Source organism: Aethalodelphis obliquidens, unplaced genomic scaffold (assembly GCF_003676395.1).
Source record: "Aethalodelphis obliquidens isolate GAN/ISIS:26980383/991018 unplaced genomic scaffold, ASM367639v1 scaffold7, whole genome shotgun sequence".
Lineage (NCBI taxonomy): Eukaryota > Metazoa > Chordata > Mammalia > Artiodactyla > Delphinidae > Aethalodelphis > Aethalodelphis obliquidens.
Window position 1 is genome coordinate 4,140,937 of NW_020837951.1, and position 18,020 is coordinate 4,158,956.

Here is an 18,020-nt window from a genome sequence, read left to right on the forward strand (position 1 = left end):
ACGTTTACATCCTTCAGTTGCTTGTTTTAACACTTGTGGTTTTTTTAAATAAATGTATTTATTTATGGCTGTGTTGGGTCTTCATTGCTGCACGCAGGCTTTCTCTTGTTGCAGCAAGCGGGGGTTACTCTTTGTTGCAGAGCACAGGCTCTTGTGGGATCTTCCTGGACTAGGGCTTGAACCCGTGTCCCTGCACTGGCAGGTGGATTCTTAACCACTGCGCCACCAGAGAAGTCCTTAATGCTTGTTTTTAAGTGAAAGCAGTCTGCATTCTTGTTCTGCCCCTTGCTTTTTAAAAAGTGAACTATTTCAGTTCACTTTAAAAGAGTAGACAAAAATATAACAAATACCCCTGTACTCATTACTCCAGTTAAGAAATAAAAGATTACAGATGTAAGAGAAATTGGCTCTCTACCTGTCCCTAATCCCTGAATTTACCAGTTATAATCCCCATGCTGTATTCATAGTTTTACTACATATGTATCCATTCAGAAAAGATACATGAAACTTTTTGTGTTTTAAATGTAATATACATGGCATCATAATGTATATATTCTCTTAACGTAATATACACGGCATCATAACATTTATATTCTCTTAACGTAGTATGCATGGTATCATAATGTTTATATTCTTTTAAAGCTTTCTGGAAGAAGCAATGTTCAAGCCAAGCTCTGAAGGATGAAAGGCGGCAGGGAGGGGTAGGAGACAGCGGAGAGCAGCCCAGAGAGAGGGAGTCGTGATTTATAAGACCTCAAGCCAGGGAAAGGATTGGAGCATGTTTGGGGAACCAAAAAAAAAAAAAAAAGGCATGTGTAGCACAGAGTTTGAGAGGAGAGGTAGAAGATGAGGCCGTGGGGGAACAAGGGCCCGATCATGGCAGAGCACTGTTCTCAATTAACTATTTTTTTTTTCATATCATAAAGGCAGTGGAACCAGACAAGTGAATTACAGTGAGCTTGCTACGCATTTAGAATAATAGAAAATTTATAATCATGACTCCAGCCTTGTCATTTGTTCTGCAATTTCGTTTTTGTGTGATTTTTTTTTTTTTTTCTCCTGAGGCTAATGTTTAAAATGCTCTGCAAAAATAAACCATGTGGTTCCGTTTCCCTATAGGAGTAAAATGGAAGGAGAATCAAGCAGATTGGAAACCCACACTCCAGTTTTCGTCAAGAAAAAGACTAAGCATTCTGTACATAAGGAGAGACATGGGAGGCATCCCCATGAAAGTTTCAGAGACTCCTCCCTGGCAAATGAACAGGCTGACATAACTAAGGGTAAAAAAAAGAGAAAGGATGCCCAGCATCTTGTTTCTTCTCCTTTGAAAAAATCAGAAATTTGCGATGAGACTGAAAAGGCCACTTCTATACCCAAAAAGAGTAAAAAGAGAAGAAAAGGTGCTTTGGGGGTCGATAAGGAAGCAGGTGTTGCGTACGTCCTGGTGAATAAAGAAAACATTGAGAACACACCAAAGAATTTTACAAAGAATGTCGATGTCGTTTACATTGATGTAAGCAAGGAGCGAAAGTCAACAAAAGGGCCTGAAGCAGATGAACCGCATTTAGTTACTAAGTCACATGAACATGAGTCAGAACTGCATGATAAAGTTCGGGAGAAAAAGCAGAAAAAACATCGGAGGAAAGTTGCATCCTGTGATGCTGTCCAGGAAAGTCTGGGTGCAAGCATTACCCTGCCCGGATCAGAATCCCAAGAGCAGGAACCCCAGCCTCCCATGGGCCAAGAAGGTGAAATTGCGCAACTACCAGTGTCTGCAGATCAAAGCAAGTCTAAGAAAAGAAAGAGGAAGCGTGCAAATGACCAGGAATTTGAGGCCTTGCCTGCGCCTGAGAGCGCTGAGAACATATACTCAGAGGGCTCGCAAGTGATTGGTGAGGTCGGGACTGCAGGGGGCAATCAGGAATCCAGTGGCCTCAAGAAAAAGTCTAAGAAAAGGAAGAGAAGATCTGTTGATACTGCCGCGGCACCTGGTGGTGATTTTTCAGTCCTCAGGACGAACTCTGAGGACACGCTCTTTGATTCAGTGGAAGGTCATGTTACCTTGATTGAAGAAAGTGTGAAACCCAGACCACGAGAGGAGAAACCCCAGGCCTGTTCGGAAGAGGTGCAGAGGTAATGTGCGGGTGTTGAGCCCTCTGATGGTGTGTGTCTTGGGTGTGATGTCTGCCGGTTGCCTCTTTGTTCAGCACGGCCATAGTAAGTGGCAGAAATCAGAGAGAGAGAGACCATCAAATGTAGAGGATGTCGTGTACATTTAACTGAATAACTTGGCAGGTACCTTCCGTTCTTCACATATAAAATAAGGCAGTTAGAGTCTGTTTTCACTAAGAACTATTCCAGCCCTGAAACTCTTTGTATAAGTTTAAAAAGAATTTTAAGACCCCACAATTACCTTGTCTCTATGTACAGAGATAGGAGAAAGGATCAGAGAACTTAGAATGTTACGGAACAGGAAACAAACTTGAATTAGGGTTCTCCCTAATAAAAGGAATTTAGATATCATTATTTATATAATTATCATTTAAGTATACTGGCCGATGAATAGATGCAGGAATTTTTTTTTTAAGCACTTTATTTCAGTTCCTGGGAGTCGGGACAGGTTTTTCCCCATTTCTACTCTGTGACTTTCTTACATTTGCTAGATTGTCCTGGCTTAAAATAGTTTCACAGAGAAGTTAAATGGCAGAGGGCCCAACTCACATCAGCCTCTGTGCCTTCTCATTGGGGACGTTTTTAGATCACTGATAACGAGGCAGGAATGTTCTCGGCCTGTGGTTCTTAACTTGTTTGGGGCTGTGGACCTGTGAAAGCTGTTGACTGTCCGCTCAGACAAATGCGTACCGTTTTGTTTCTGTTTTGTTTCAGTTTCCTGTCTGGGTGGTTAGCTGATGCAGTTGGCTAAGAGCAGCTTTGGACATCTGGCCGAAAGTCTGCGGGAGTGAATTAGTGATAGATACATAGAAAACTATGTTTTCTTTATACTGCCAAGGGGAAAATATGTGGGCATCGTTAACTGCAACGAAGCAATTGTAACAATGTAAACCCTGAATATTGACTTAACTAATTAGTAACCATTATTATAAAACATAACTCATTGTGAGGGGGGAGGTGTCTTGAGTATCCATGGGCCGTAGAAGAGGGCTGAGCTTATTAGGAAGTCACTATCTGAAACAATACAGTTGAGAAATTGTAACATAAGAAGCAATGCCTGGTGGAAATAGGGCTTAGGGCAACATGTTTACCTTCCAGGCAGCCTCTGAGGTGTATCCAAGTTAGTAAAGCTACATTAAAGAGTTCAGACATCACAGACTGAATCAACTCCAAGATCCCTTCCAGCTTTAATGCTGTTGTAGTCAAAGGGAGAGTCACTGTAAGAAAAGAATCTGAAAGCCGTTAGGGCACGTGACCTGTCAGTGTTAGTCAATCCAGTTTTTCTCCTTAGGTTAGAACCTACAAATGAAGAAGAAAGCAATTTGGAGTCGGCTAAAGATCCTGAAACCAAGTATTTATCTGAAGATTCGAGAGATTCAGATAATTCAGACGTGGATTTGGATTCTGCTGTGAGGCAGCTCCAGGAGTTCATCCCTGATATCAAGGAGAGGGCTGCCACTACAATTAAGCGAATGTATCGGGATGACTTGGGACGCTTTAAAGAATTTAAAGCCCAGGGTAAGCTTGTGGAACTTGAATATTTGTTGAACTTTTCTATATGCGTAACTAGCCCTGGCTTTCTTTTGTGAGCGATTCAGATTTATAGATTCACAAAAAGCATCCCTTAGCTACTTTCAGCTTTATCTCCTTCCAGAATCGTTATCTGCACTGTAAAATTACCAAAATGAAGTGCACTAGCTTTCCTCTTCTTTGCCCAACTTCTGGTAGGGGAGGCGAGGAAAAACGGGGCTAACGGATCCAGTGATCCACAGACTAGAATATCAAGCCCGGAAGAAGACGGGGAGGAGGTTAAGTGCTTGAGACGCTGGGAGGGGGGCACAAGTGAAATCAAATTAAAACACGCACATCAACATCGTCAGCTTCGATGAGGTGTAATTTCAAGGATATTAATTTGAGGGTGAGCTGGTTGTAGTGGGCATGGCTTCAGGCAACACCCAGCTTGGTCTCCTTCTTGATTTCACTGTGTTACAAGAACCTCCCAGAAAGCTTATTGGGTTTCAGAATGAACTACAAATGTAAGGTTGTGTACTGCAGGTGAGCAGTACTTACTGATGAGTATCTGCTGTGTGAGGCCCAGTGCCACTGGTCATTGAAAAAAGTAAAAAGAGGGGCCTTAGCCTTACGGAATTAATCATGTTGATAAGATTAGTTTTTTTAAAAAATAGACAAATTGATCAAGAAAAACACAATTTACAGAGAAATATCTATAGAAGGACCCCGTTTTATTTCTGTATTCTGTGTTGACATTTTTATGAGTACGTATTTTATAAAAGATTTTTTAAATAAGTCTAAGATTAGGAAAATGTACTGTGTAATGCAGGCAGTAATAATGAGACTTCAGTGCTTTGAGTTATGATGAGGAATAGAACGTAAATTGCAGTGACATTGTCCCCACCTCCCCCGAATATATATACGTAGAGAATATACATGTTCAGGTTTGTGCCAACCAGTTCCCAGCACTGCCTTGGGGGGAGGAGGGGCAGAGGAGAGTGAAGCGGGGGGGCTTCTTTTAAACTTTTATTTCAACACTGTTTGAATTTTTAATGAATATCTATTACTGTTAATTTATTTTTTAAATAACTGTAAAAAGGAACTGATGACACAAGAAAGGTCACGTTGGAGTAGGATGACCAGGGAAGACTTTGGGAGGACAGTGTGGTTTAGACCGAACTCTGCAGGAGAGCGAATGTCAAGGGCACAAGCGGGGGCTGCTCCCCGATAGGTAGGGAGGAGCTGACGGGTGCTGTTGTAATTGCTAAAGACCAAGCGGTGGTTCGCTTTCATTCATCGTTGACAGTTGTGTGCCTTTTTCTCCTGCCCCAAATCCTAGGTGTCGCTATTAAATTTGGCAAGTTTTCCGTGAAGGAAAATAAGCAGTTAGAGAAAAACGTGCAAGAATTTCTGTCTCTGACAGGAATCGAGAATGCAGACAAGCTGCTGTACACAGACAGACACCCAGAGGAGAAATCTCTAATCACCGACTTAAAAAGAAAGCACTCGTTCAGATTGCACATTGGTAAGTCTAGAACTGTGGCCTCTTTGACCATCCATAGCCTTCCAGCCTTACACAGATAACCGCGGTGAGTACTGAGCACAGTGCCTGGCCCGTCCAGTACATGCAGTGCATGTTAGCTGCTGCTACGTTAATAGTATTTTTATTGCCAGCCTATACGTTCAGGGATTTGGAATGTGTTCATGTCTCCCAAGAATAGTGCTTTTACAGATTTTCTAACAAATTAGATGATCAGCTTCCAGCTTTCCTACTTGGTAACCGTTACGGTTTTGGTCTCTCTTCTTGTCCTCTATTGTGTATTTTTTGCACATACTGCACAAAGTACTCTGGTATACACCAGAGTCTCTGAAGTTTTTTAAGTAGAGCCATATTTGTGCTTTGAGCTGGAACCCTCCTCTTGGAGGTATCCTGGGGAAGTTAGAAGGTCATGAAGCAATGTAGGTTTGGACTGGAAAAAAAAATCTCTCTTGATTTAAAGAGGATAATTTCTTAGGTGGAATGCACAAAGGAAAACAGAACAATGAGCCCCTGCTGGGGGGTCCTTTCATCTTTAGAGTGGCAAAGCGGGGAAAAAGCTTATTCATTTGCAAAGGTTTTTTGTTTGTCTTATGGAGAACTGCTGGAGTGTGTCCTCCACCTCCAGATTATGTTAAAATCCCTTTGCCTAATAAGGGTCTTTTCCATGAATTTAGTAGACCAGAAGCTAGAGCTTCTACATGCTAAGCATCTAGTTTTCAGAGATCGCCAAGGAAACTGGGGATTTTGTATATCTGCTCCCCAAGACGGCTTTCTGCAGGACATAGGAAACTGCAACCTCCACCTGGGGTCTAGGATAGCGCATGTTGTAAAAAGGGGCCATTCTGGGTTTCTTTTATAATCGCGACTGCATTTCATGCCACGCTCTAGTTGTCCCTCTGACCACCTCTCTTCCGACTTTAGGTAAGGGCATTGCCCGGCCCTGGAAACTCGTATACTACCGAGCAAAGAAGATGTTTGATGTCAACAATTACAAAGGCAGGTAAGAAAAAACTTGAGCAGAGCATTTCTCTAGTCTTTGCTGATACTGTAAATCAAAATGTACACAACAAAATCGTGAAGAGTTTCGTGTGTGAAACCAGATGTGTCATCAGGTGTATGTCTCCAAAGACCTGTTGAGTTTCCACCTCTTGAATAAATCTTCTGTCGTCTTCCCATTTCTAAATCCCTGGCTTCTACTTCATGCTTTCATTTTAGCATTCTCCATGCGCTGCCTCTTAGTGTCACCCGTGCAGTTTTCTCAGCAGCCTCCTAAGTTGTCAGCTCCTTGTGAACCCAGACGTTCCTTCTCAGTGTGATGTGTGCCCTCCAGCACTGAGCCCAGTGCTTTGGGTTTTCAGTAAATGTTTGAAGGTGGGGGTGAGCACTTGTGTGAGGTCATGTAAGTGTGATTCGGCAGCCTCAATGCAGAGCTTCATGTGGCAGTGGCCGTTCTCTCCTCCCTTTTTTCCTAAATAAAATGCCCAATTGTGGTCTGTTTCCAACATTCCAAATAAAACAAATGTAGACTGAGCGTCAGTGGTGGGTAAGCACTCTGCTTAAGGACAAAACGATGAGGGAGAAGGCATCAGCTCCTACCCTTGAGGGCCCAGACAGCCACCTAGGGCTCAACTACTGATCTCACTTCCAGGAGGCAGATGGAGTGAATCTGGCAGGGCCAGTTGGGTCCTACTTAGCGCCGTGATTTTAAATCAGGACATAGGTACTATCAGAACTTAACATTGATATGACCTTGGCTTCTTTTTAAAAATTTTTACCAAAAGAAATAAACCTGAAGTAGAGGAAAGATGCCTCCACACAGACTGAAACCTGCCCTCCCTTTTTCCCAAGCCCCTGCTGTGTACTTTAAGGAAATTCACTAAAGATGACATTTTAAATGGGACCAAAAAGATGCTTTTGGTAAATGAATGAGGTAACATGTTCTTCTACCTGTTACATCACTGTGGGAAATGACATTTTTCGAATAATGAAAGTCTGTCATTCTGATAATAAAGTTCATTCATTGGTACCATATTATTTGTGTTGCGATGACCATTTACCCTTAAAGTATTTTTCCAGCTTAAGGAACTCTTAAGTGAAAAAACCATACAAAGTCAAAAATCAAAGAATTGTAAGTCTCCAAGGGGCCATGGGGCTCAGTGCACCTGCTTCCTCATTTTCGTACACTCTGTTTTTCTCTCATGTCCTCTTTTTTGTTGCTTCAAGGGTACCTTTAAGTCTTGTTTGAAATCTCAGGAAGACCCTGCTTGCCTTATAAAGGAAACTGCTAAAAAGCTTGATTCTTAATGGTGAAGGATTTCGCATCTCTATTCACCATGCTCTGCATTTTAGATACATTTCTGAGAATGCTAGGATCTTACTGTCCCACGTAGTTGTGGATCACCCTCATTAGAAATGGTTAGTATTTTACTAGGGCTGCTTTTGTGTTGCATTAGTAATAACATAAACTACCACTTCTGGCCCCTCTTCCTCCCCCCAAAAAGGAATTATAAAATGTCATAAAGATGGCTTTTTCTTCCCTTAAACATTTAAGATGTTTAATCTCAAAATCCACATATAGTGCACTTTAGTTCTTTTCTTTTAATATATTTGCTTTTATGTGGGATTCCTGCATCTTAACTTCCTTAAACTGTGACAGATTTGTGCTAAGGCATCTGTCACATCTTTTTTTTGTTTTTAATGACAGCTGTCCTTTTTTTTTTGGCTGAGTTGGGTCTTTGTTGTTGCGCACGGGCTTTCTCTAGTTGCGGCGAGCAGGGGCTACTCTTCGTTGCAGTGTGTGGGCTTGTCATTGCGGTGGCTTCTCTTGTTGCGGAGCACGGGCTCTAGGCGCACGGGCTTCAGTAGTTGTGGCTCGCAGGCTCAGTAGTTGTGGCGCACAGGCTTAGTTGCTCCGCGGCATGTGGGATTTTCCCAGACCAGGGATCGAACCCGTGTCCCCTGCATTCGCAGGCGGATTCTTAACCACCGCGCCACCGGGGAAGTCCCTGTCACATCTTTATTGAGCATCTGTTGTCTGTCAAGCATTACGGGTACCAAAGTGTAGAAAACTGACAGGGTCCCTGCCCTCCGAGGACTTCCCCTCCAGAGCTGTGCTGTCCATCCATGTGACCACCAGTCTCATGTGGCCATGGAGAACTTGAACTATGGTTAGTCCAAGCTGAGATGCGCTGAAGAGTGAAGTATACAATGGACTTAGAAGGCTTGGTGTGGAGAAGAGAGTGTAAAGTATCTCATTCATACTTTTAGGTTCTGATTACATCTTGAAATGGCTGCATTTTTAATATATTGAGTTAAATAAAATACGTTATTAATTCATTAAAACTAAATAAAATTAGGGACTTCCTTGGCGGTCTAGTGGTTAAGACTCCGTGCTTCCACTGCAGGGGGCGTGGGTTCGATCCTTGGTTGGGGAACTAAGATCCCACATGCCGCATGCCGCCGCCAAAAAAAACCCACCAAAAACATGGAAGACGGAGTAGAATGGTGGAAAGCGGTCCTTGGTGGTTTGACTGAGCTCCCGGATTAAGCTAACCCTAGGGCCCACCTGTATCTGGACTTTTCAATTGCCTGAGCCAATAAATTATCTTAAAAAAAACTAAATAAAATTAATTTTCCCCTGACCACTAGAAAATTCTAAATGACATCTGTGGCTCATATTTCCATTGGCCAGTGGTGGCCTAGACGAAGAGTCAGATAAACCAGGGAAGCCACGAGTGTACAGTTGCCAGTGGTGACGGGGGCAGTGAGAGAGCAGCAGAGTGTCCTGTGGGAGAGGACAGCAGGACACCTCCAACCCAGGCGGTCAGGGAAGCCCCCTCTGAAGATGCCCCATTTAAGCTGCTTCTGAAGAGCTTGCAGCAGCTGTCCAGCGGTGGAGGGCGGCCATTCCCACCACGGGTCCAGAGGCTCCGAGGTGAGAAAGGCCGATAAGGCCAATGGGGCTGAACTTAGGGAGCGCCGAGCTTTGCAGGCACAGTCAGAAGTTTGGGTTTTATTGTGTGAAGCCTTTATGGGTTTGGCTGGGGAATAACATGATCGGATTATTTGCCCTGGCCTCTGTGTAAATGAGCCAGGGACTGCGGTGACCGACTTACAGGATGCTCATGGTTGAGATGCCGAGACAGGAAGTATCTGGGCTCAGGTCCTTGGTAGGACTGCGCTGAGCAGGTTTCCTGACAGCCCACCCTATACGGCTTCTCCCAGCGTCGCAGCGTGCTGCAGTGAGAATAGTGGTTTTAAGCTTGTGGTTAATGCTCAGCTGTGATCTGTTTTCCCTTCCTCTTAGGTATAGCAAAGGAGATACCGAGAAGCTAAAGATATACCAGTCCCTCCATGGAAACGACTGGAAAAAGATTGGCGAGATGGTGTCTCGAAGTAGCCTCTCTGTGGCCCTGAAGTTCTCCCAGATCAGCAGTCGTAAGTCGTGGTCTCTAGAGCCCACCTGGGTGAACGAATCAGCCCACAGCGGCCCAGGGCCCAGGCATCACTACAGGCCTGTCTTCTGAGAGAGTCATCACTTTTTCAGCCATTCTCTTACTGATTCATTTATTTCTCCATGCATATTGATGCAACCTTAATTCACCAGACTGATTTCTGCCACACCTTATTTCAGTAGCTTTCAGTGTGACTCCAACTGCCAGGTAAACTGAAACCCACTCAGCCGGTGGGCAGGAGAGCCTGGGCCACCAAGATCCCTTCCCCCAGGTGGCCCGGGAAACCATCAGAGGGAGGGCCTGTTAGCCAGGGACGTTTCCCAAAACCAGTGTCAGTCATCTCTTGTCTCTTCTCCTCTTTCATAAAAAGCTTCCTTGGTTATCTTCTTCACCTTAAAAAGTCCCCAGTTGCTTTCAGAAGACAGTCCTTAGTGGGTGTTAGCTTCAGCCCAGAGGCTCACGTGCTGTGGCTCTGCAGGCAGAGCCATGCAGCGGGTCCCAGACAGGCGTCTGCGTGTCCACACATGGTAAACTCTGAGGTGGTGGAGACCACGCCTTTTGTGCCACCAACTCTGGCCACCGGTGCCACATGAAGACTCAGCGCAGCCAATTCTGCCAGTTTCCAAGAAGTAAAGCAAACATCTGGATTTGCATGTGTGTGTGAAATCAAGATCTTTTTTTCTTGGGACCCTCTTTTTTAAAATAAATAAATTTATTTATTTATTTATGGCTGCGTTGGGTCTTCATTGCTGCGCGCAGGCTTTCTCTAGTTGCGGTGAGCAGGGGCTACTCTTCATTGCGGTGCGCAGGCTTCTCAATGCGGTGGCTTCTCTTGCTGTGGAGCATGGGCTCTAGGTGCGCGGGCTTCAGTAGATGTGGCACACGGGCTCAGTAGTTGTGGCTCGTGGGCTCTAGATCGCAGGCTCAGTAGTTGTGGCGCACGGACTTAGTTGCTCCGTGGCATGTGGGATCTTCCCGGACCAGGGATTGAACCCGTGTCCCCTGCGTTGGCAGGCGGATTCTTAACCACTGCGCCACCAGGGAAACCCCTCTTGGGATTCTCTTGATTTTTAAATATTCATCCAAATTGTTATTGGGGAAATAGTAACAATAACATTCTGTAGGCCAGATCAAAGATATCTGTAGCCTGCCAGCTTGCGGCCTCTTCCTTAGCATGACTGTGAGCATCTAGACAAGAAGAGCGAATCGTAGAAGCTTTTGATGCCCTGCGCCAAGGACTGGCTTTAGGAATTCACAGGTGCTGGGACTTCCCTGGTGGTTCAGTGGTTAAGAACCCACACTTCCACTTCAGAGGACGCGAGTTCAATCCCTGGTCGGGGAACTAGGATCCCACATGCTGCAGGGCAACTAAGCCCATGCTGCGCAACTAGAGAGAAACCTGCGCACCACAACGAAGGTCCTACGTGCTGCAGCTAAGGCCGAACACAGCCAAATAAATTTTTTAAAATTAAAAAAAATAGAAAGCTTAATGAGTGCAAAATATTAAAAAAAAAAGAAAAGAAGGAAAAAAATAAATTCACAGGTGCCTTCTTCATCAAGTACCGTGGTGGCGTCATTGCAGCTGTTAATTTCACTCTAGAAACTCTTGGGGAGAGTTATGTATATAACATGAAAGTCGTTTGGTTATTCTCTTTCCACTAAATGTTTGGGAACCTCACAATTTCCTGCAGGAGGTATTACTCTTAGAAACAGGAAGAACAGCTTTTTCGAAGTTAAAAAAAAGATTGCTTTAAGAAAGGATTTTTTTCTTTGCAGTTGGTTGTGTGTGTGTGTGTGTGTGTGTGTGTGTGTGATTGGTTCTTAAAAAGAATCTGTGGCCACTTTCGTAGTTTCATTTTGATTTGCACGTAACTGATAGTTTTTTTTGTTTCGTTTTGTTTCGTTTGGCTGCATTGGGTCTTCATTTGCTGCGTGCAGGCTTTCTCTAGTTGTGGCGAGCAGGGGCTACTCTTTGTGGCGGTGTACGGGCTTCTCATTGCAGTGGCTTCTCTTGTTGCAGAGCACTGGCTCTAGGTGCGCAGGCTTCAGTAGTTGTGGCATACGGGCTCAGTAGTTCTGACACACGGACTCTAGAGCACAGGCTTAATAGTTGTGGCTCATGGGCTTGGTTGCTCCACGGCATGTGGGATCTTCCCAGACCGGGGCACGAACCCGTGTGCCCTGCATCGGCAGGCGGACTCTCAACCACTGCGCCACCAGGGAAGCCCCGGATTCTTAACCACTGCACCACCAGGGAAGTCCATAACTGATAGTTTTATGTTTGTGTAATTGAGATGTTGCCCATTGTCTTCTGAAAAGTGTCTGATTTATCTTTTTGTTTTTAAAGACTTTATTTTGGGACTTCCCTGGTGGTCCAGTGGTAAAGAATCCTCCTTCAGTTGCAGGGGACGCTGATCGGGGAACTAAGATCCCAAATACCACGGGACAGCTAAGCCCGCTCTCCACAACTGCTGAGCTCACGCACCCTGTAGCCCGTGTGCCGCAAACTACAGGGGCCATGCACCACAACTAGAGAGAGAAAACTCACACGCCACAACTAGAGAGAAGCCCGTGCACCACAACAAAGAGCCTGCGCTGCAACAAAAGATCCCACATGCCTCAACAAAGATCCCATGTGCCACAACTAAGACCCAACGCAGCCAGAAAAATAAAGAAAATAAATAAATAAAGGAAAAAAAAGACTATTTTTCTAGAGCAGTTTTGGGTTCACAGTTAAAGTGAGAGGAAGGTACAAAGACTTCTTACTTATCTCTTGCCCTATACATACACAGCACACCCCCATTCTCAACACCCCCCGGCAGAGTGGTCCATATGTTACAATCCATGAAGCTACCTTGACACATCTTAACCCCCCAGAGTCCACAGTCCACATTAGGGTTCACTCTTGGTGTTGTACCTTCTGTGGGTTTGGAGCGATGTCAAATGACAGATATCCATCATTATCATTTTGTTGTTAATATTGTGTTTGAAAGCAAATAAATTAGCAACTTCAAGACCATCCTTTTACGTCAACAGAAAGAAATCATGGTGCTTGGAGCAAGACGGAGACCCAGAAACTAATCAAGGCTGTTGAAGAAGTGATTCTAAAGAAAATGTCTCCCCAGGAGCTAAACGAGATGGATTCTAAACTCCAAGAGAATCCTGAAGGCCGCCTGTCAGTTGTTCGGGAAAAACTCTACAAAGGCATATCCTGGGTAGAAGTGGAGGCTAAAGTGGAAACCAGGAATTGGATGCAGTGTAAAAGTAAGTGGTAAGTTTGAGGCTTCTTACATAAATTTCAACAAGATGCATTCCCTGCCCGTCTCTCAGCAACTTCCGGAGAGGGGTGGACTGCTGAGGTTACTAAGAATATCTGTAACTACCACGTGGAAAGCCTTACAGTAGGTCAAGAATGATCCTCTCTAATCTACTGCTCCAACCACTTCAATATCAGTAGCTGATTTAAGTTAGCATTTAGCCAACCCTGATTCATTGTGTGGCTTCTTCATAAAGAACTTGAACCTTTTGTTCTATTTATTTATTTATGTAATTGAAGTATAGTTGATTTACAATGTTGTGTTAGTTTCTGGTGTACTAAGTGATTCAGTTATGCATATATATTATTTTTTCATTCTTTTCCAATATAACTTATTACAAGATATTGAATACAGTTTCCTGTGCTGTACAGTAGGACCTCGTTGTTTATCTATTTTCTATATAGTAGTTTGTATCTGCTAATCCGCAATTTCAAATTTATTCCTGCCCGCTTTCCCCTTTGGTAACCATAAGTTTGTTCTCTGTGTCTGTGAGTCTGTTTCTGTTTTGTAAACAGAACTTGAATCTTCTTAATATTGAATATTGACTTCTGGTTTCTTCACTCTGTCCCTTTCTTCATAAAACCAGGTTGTTACCTATTTATAGCATGAAAAAAAAAATACAAAATTAACGTCTGAATATTTAGGAGGGAAATCACAAGCGTAGTGATCAGTAATAGCTCCACCTTTTTACTTTTGCTTTCTAATTCAGCAGTTCCTCTGTCTTCATCCAAAGCAGGGCAGTCACGCTCTTCATCCTAGAACATCTTTAGGTGCATCCGTCACAAAGAAGTAGTTTCGGTCCAGATCTTGCTGCACGTTGTTCGCCCGATGTAGCTTTTCCCAGCCCTGGAGGGTTTCTGATCTAACTTTCAACTGCAACTTTCAGCTGCAGCATGACAGCTTGAAGCAGTGGTTCTACAGCCCACGACCCAGGCCTCCTGCATAAAGGGAGTTTCATCATCTTGACCGTTAAAGAAGAATGAAATCCAGAGTGGGCGTGTTGTACGTTAAAAGCAAACTCCTAGATTATACTGTGTATTGTTTATATACCTTACAGTTCTGCTGTAGAGTATTTATTTTACTAGAAGACTACCCTCAGGAAATAAGCTCCAAAGGACAGATAATGTTTAGGGGGGGAAGTGTGTAATATGGAGGAACCAGAGCCCTTTCTCCCCCTATATCTTAGACTTAAAAACAGGAGTGGGGGCTTCCCTGGTGGTGCAGTGGTTAAGAATCCGCCTGCCAATGCAGGGGACACGGGTTCAAAGCCCCGGTCTGGGAAGATCCCACATGCCGTGGAGCAACTAAGCCCGTGCGCCGCAACTACTGAGCCTGCGCTCTAGAGCCTGCGAGCCACAGCTACTGAGCCTGCGTGCCACAACTACTGAAGCCCACCTGCCTAGAGCCCATGCTCTGCAACAGAGGCCACTGCAATGAGAAGCCCGTGTACCGCAATGAAGAGTAGCCCCCACTCGCCACAACTAAAGAAAGCCCGCGTGCAGCAACGAAGACCCAACACAGCCAAAAATAATTAATTAATTAATTTTTTTAAAAAAGGAGTGGGTTATAAAGCCTCAGTTGGAAGATGATATGTCAGTGTCTTAAAAGGGCAATGATGAAGGGGAGCCGTGCTTCAGAATCAGCATAATTAAATAACATGCAAGGGTTCTCTTTTAATTTGAAGAAAAATGTAGGAAACTTGAATGCTGAACATAGATTTACTTCATGAAACATTGAAATGGCATCAGCGGGTACATTTCAAACCAGTGAATGTGGGTGGCTGTTAGTAAAAACAGTGTCAGTTTTTGTGTGTGTGCGTCATGTGCCTCCCTTCTCAAGAAAGTAAATGTTACAGCTCACGATCTGTCCATCACATTGTGACAAATTTCACTCTTCACGAGAAGCACTTTTTAAATATTTTTAATTGAGCTGCTGCTCTCATTAGGAACTTCAGGGAACCCTTTCCCTCAGCCATGAACTTTGGGCCTTAGAGGAATCATTGAATCATTGATGACTTTACTAAATCTGTGTAATTTGGTGTTTCAGCAGCTATAATGGTAATAAGAGCAATGTCTCTCTGTTTTATAAACAAGCAAAAATAAATTGAGTTTACACAGCGCCCTTTAGCACCTGCAAGCAGGCTTATTCTTTTTTTTCCTCCCCTTTTTTTAACTGTTTATTATGGAAATTGTGTAACACACAGCAACTTAGAACTCCTTGTATCCATCATTCATTTTCAATAACCATCAACTTTCTATCTCTTTATTTACCCTTTCCCACTTTAAAAAAATTAAAAAAGGTATATTCTTGATGGTGGTAAATGTTAGCAGTGATGAGTTGCAAATGTTATAAAGTGGTTCTGAATAAGGACAATTTAAATGAGGAAAACAAAGGACATTTTAATGGAAACTTTACCCCGAAAATAAACTGTTTTTCTTTCTTTCAATGTAGGATGGAAATTCTAACCAAGAGGATGACAAATGGTCGGGACGTATACCGGGGAGTTAATGCCCTACAGGCCAAGATCAACCTCATTGAAAGGTACAGAAATAGAAAGTGACGACATTTTCTGTGTTCTTCTCTCTAGCCAAAGAGTAGTTGTTCAACAGCAGAATCTGCAGTAAGATCACCACGGTTCATATTCCTCTTCCAGCACTTTCTACGTGCATGACCTTGGACGTGTTTCCTACCTTTCTAGGTCTTGGGTTGTTTATCTTAAATGAGGATGATAATAACAGTACCTGCCTCTTAGTGTTATTGGCAGAAGAAATGAAATAATGCATGTAAAACGTAGCATGCACTCAATAAACATAGCTATTTTAGTCTTTAAGGCTTTCACATAGACATGGCTTACTTCTGTCCATTGGAAAATGGAGCTAAATACTTCAGGCCGAGCCCCACTGCTCTCTAGCACGCGTTAGTTGGTGTCACTGCTGCTTGGTCTTTAGTTTTGTCTTTGAGTTCCTGGTCCGTGCAGAGTCCTCCCTCCTCTGATGGACAGGGAGACATGGACCTGTTTTACAAAGTCAGCGAGTCTAGTGGAGCTGGGCTCGTGTCCAATGAGGAACAGCAAAGAGCAGAAGAAACCTTTGGATTCTGGCCGCCCTGTCCAGCTTCATTATTCTTGCGCTCTGTCAGGAAGCCTGCTTCTCCTTCATTGGTGGGCTTCCTCGTTCTCCACGCCGGCCTGGCTGGGGTTGCCTTCCCCTTTTCTCCTCTACCAGAGAGACAGCAGAGACTAGCAGAGCCAAGGAGGCCATCTCACGTCAGGCAGGCCTGGGTTCCATTGTGGGTACCGCCTATGAGTCATGAAACATTGAGCCAATGACTCGAGCTCTCAGCCCTGATTCCTGGCCTGTGGAAAGGACATAATCCTAGCTTCATCAGGTGATGTTGAGGGTAAATGGGTTAGTGGGTATCAAGGTCTTAACCCAGTGTCTGTCACATAGTAAGTGCTGAGTACACATGTGTACTACTCTTGTGTGTCTATACTGAATGGTGAAGTTGTGTTTTTGGTTGGTTGGTTGGTTGGTTGGTTTTTAATTTTTTATTTATTTATTTGGTTGCGTCGTGTCTTAGTTGCAGCAGGCGGGCTCCTTAGTTGTGGCAAGCAGACTCTTAGTTGTGGCATACATGTGGGATCTAGTTCCCTGACCAGGGGTCGAACCCGGGCGCCCTGCATTGGGAGTGTGGAGTCTTAACCACTGTGCCACCAGGGAAGTCCCTGTGTTGTTTTTTTTTTTAAATTGAAGCATAGTTGATTTACAATGTTGTGTTTAATCTTTGCTGTACAGCAAAGTGACCCAGTTATACATATATATATTTTTTTCATATTTCATTCTTTTCTATTATGGTTTATCACAGCATACTGAATATAGTTCCTTGTGAAGTTGTGTTTTTTACTAGGCTTGGTGGGAGATGCAAAGGGCTCAGGAGGAGGAAGCGTGATTTTTTTGGTCTGTAGCTCACCCCATGACCTTGGGCTGACCTTGGGTTAGGATGCCAGTGACACTGGGCCTGTGTAACAAGGGAGCTGGAACAGGGGTGAACACGCTGAGACCTTCCAGCTCTTAATATTCTGTGAGTCCATGAAGATGTCCATCATGTTGATTTTTGGCTTGAAAACTTAATTTTTATTTTTTCTCATAGGTTGTATGAAATAAATGTGGAAGATGTTAATGAAATAGACTGGGAAGATCTTGCTAGCACCATAGGGTAAGGCCATTTGTTTAATATCAAGCTAATGAAAAAATCAGAGAGGAGTTCTAATAAATGACTGCCTCTCAGATTTGAAGAACAGGACTGAAATTCCTGCTGCTTATGGAACTCATCTATAAATTGTATTTGTGTATATATGTATTGGGAACGCCCTGTCTAAGTACCGGACCAGGTAAATCAGACCAGCCCTCCCTCCGCTCCAGCCACCACCTCCACCCCAAGACACCTGAGGAGAGTGAATGAAATGTGTGCAGAGTCTCTTAAAAGCTTCACGGAGCACACCAGCTATGACTGGGACAAAGAACCCATGGTCCCTTTGCCCATAATTAGCCTTCTACCATTTGCCACGTTGACTTTATCATCCCTCCCTCCCTCCCTCTCCCACTCCCTTCTACAAGGGAATAGAATTCTTTCCCTTAACCGTTTCAGTGTTAATGGTGGACGACATGTCCTCAGCAAGGCTGTTACTCTGCATCAGCACAGTGATCGTACTGAGGGCACCTGACACTGATGCACTACTATTGTCTAAAACACAGTCCCCATGCAAATTTCACCCAGCGTCCCAGTCGTGTCCTTTATAACACTTTCCCCCTGATTTAAGATCCAGCCCAGGATCTGTCTCCTTAGTGTCTTCTAATCTGCAGAGTTCTTCTGCCTTTTCTTTTTTTTTTTTTTAATTATTGGAGTATAGTTGATTTATAATGTTTCAGGTGTACAGCAGAATGATTCCATTATAGATTCTTTTCTGTTATAGATTTTTTAAAATTTATTTATTTATTTATTTTTGGCTGCGTTGGGTCTTCATTG

At 43.7% G+C, this 18,020-nt stretch overlaps 1 protein-coding gene across 9 annotated transcripts in view; it reads left to right on the forward strand.

Annotated features, from left to right (window-relative positions):
• TTF1 (transcription termination factor 1) overlaps positions 1–18,020 on the forward strand; it is a 32,334-nt gene that overhangs the window by 2,359 nt on the left and 11,955 nt on the right. For 6 of the 9 annotated variants that reach the window (XM_027104450.1, XM_027104455.1, XM_027104453.1 and 3 more), the window contains exons 2-9: positions 1,120–2,133; positions 3,464–3,690; positions 5,024–5,209; positions 6,146–6,224; positions 9,531–9,661; positions 12,715–12,949; positions 15,447–15,536; positions 17,145–17,210. In XM_027104450.1, the coding sequence (XP_026960251.1) occupies positions 1,127–2,133; positions 3,464–3,690; positions 5,024–5,209; positions 6,146–6,224; positions 9,531–9,661; positions 12,715–12,949; positions 15,447–15,536; positions 17,145–17,210 (2,021 nt within the window). In that variant the 5' untranslated portion in view covers positions 1,120–1,126. Of the gene's footprint in view, positions 1–805; positions 2,134–3,463; positions 3,691–5,023; positions 5,210–6,145; positions 6,225–9,530; positions 9,662–12,714; positions 12,950–15,446; positions 15,537–17,144; positions 17,211–18,020 lie in introns of those variants that run through there. The other 3 variants (XR_003432431.1, XM_027104451.1, XM_027104458.1) reach the window with 3 other exon arrangements.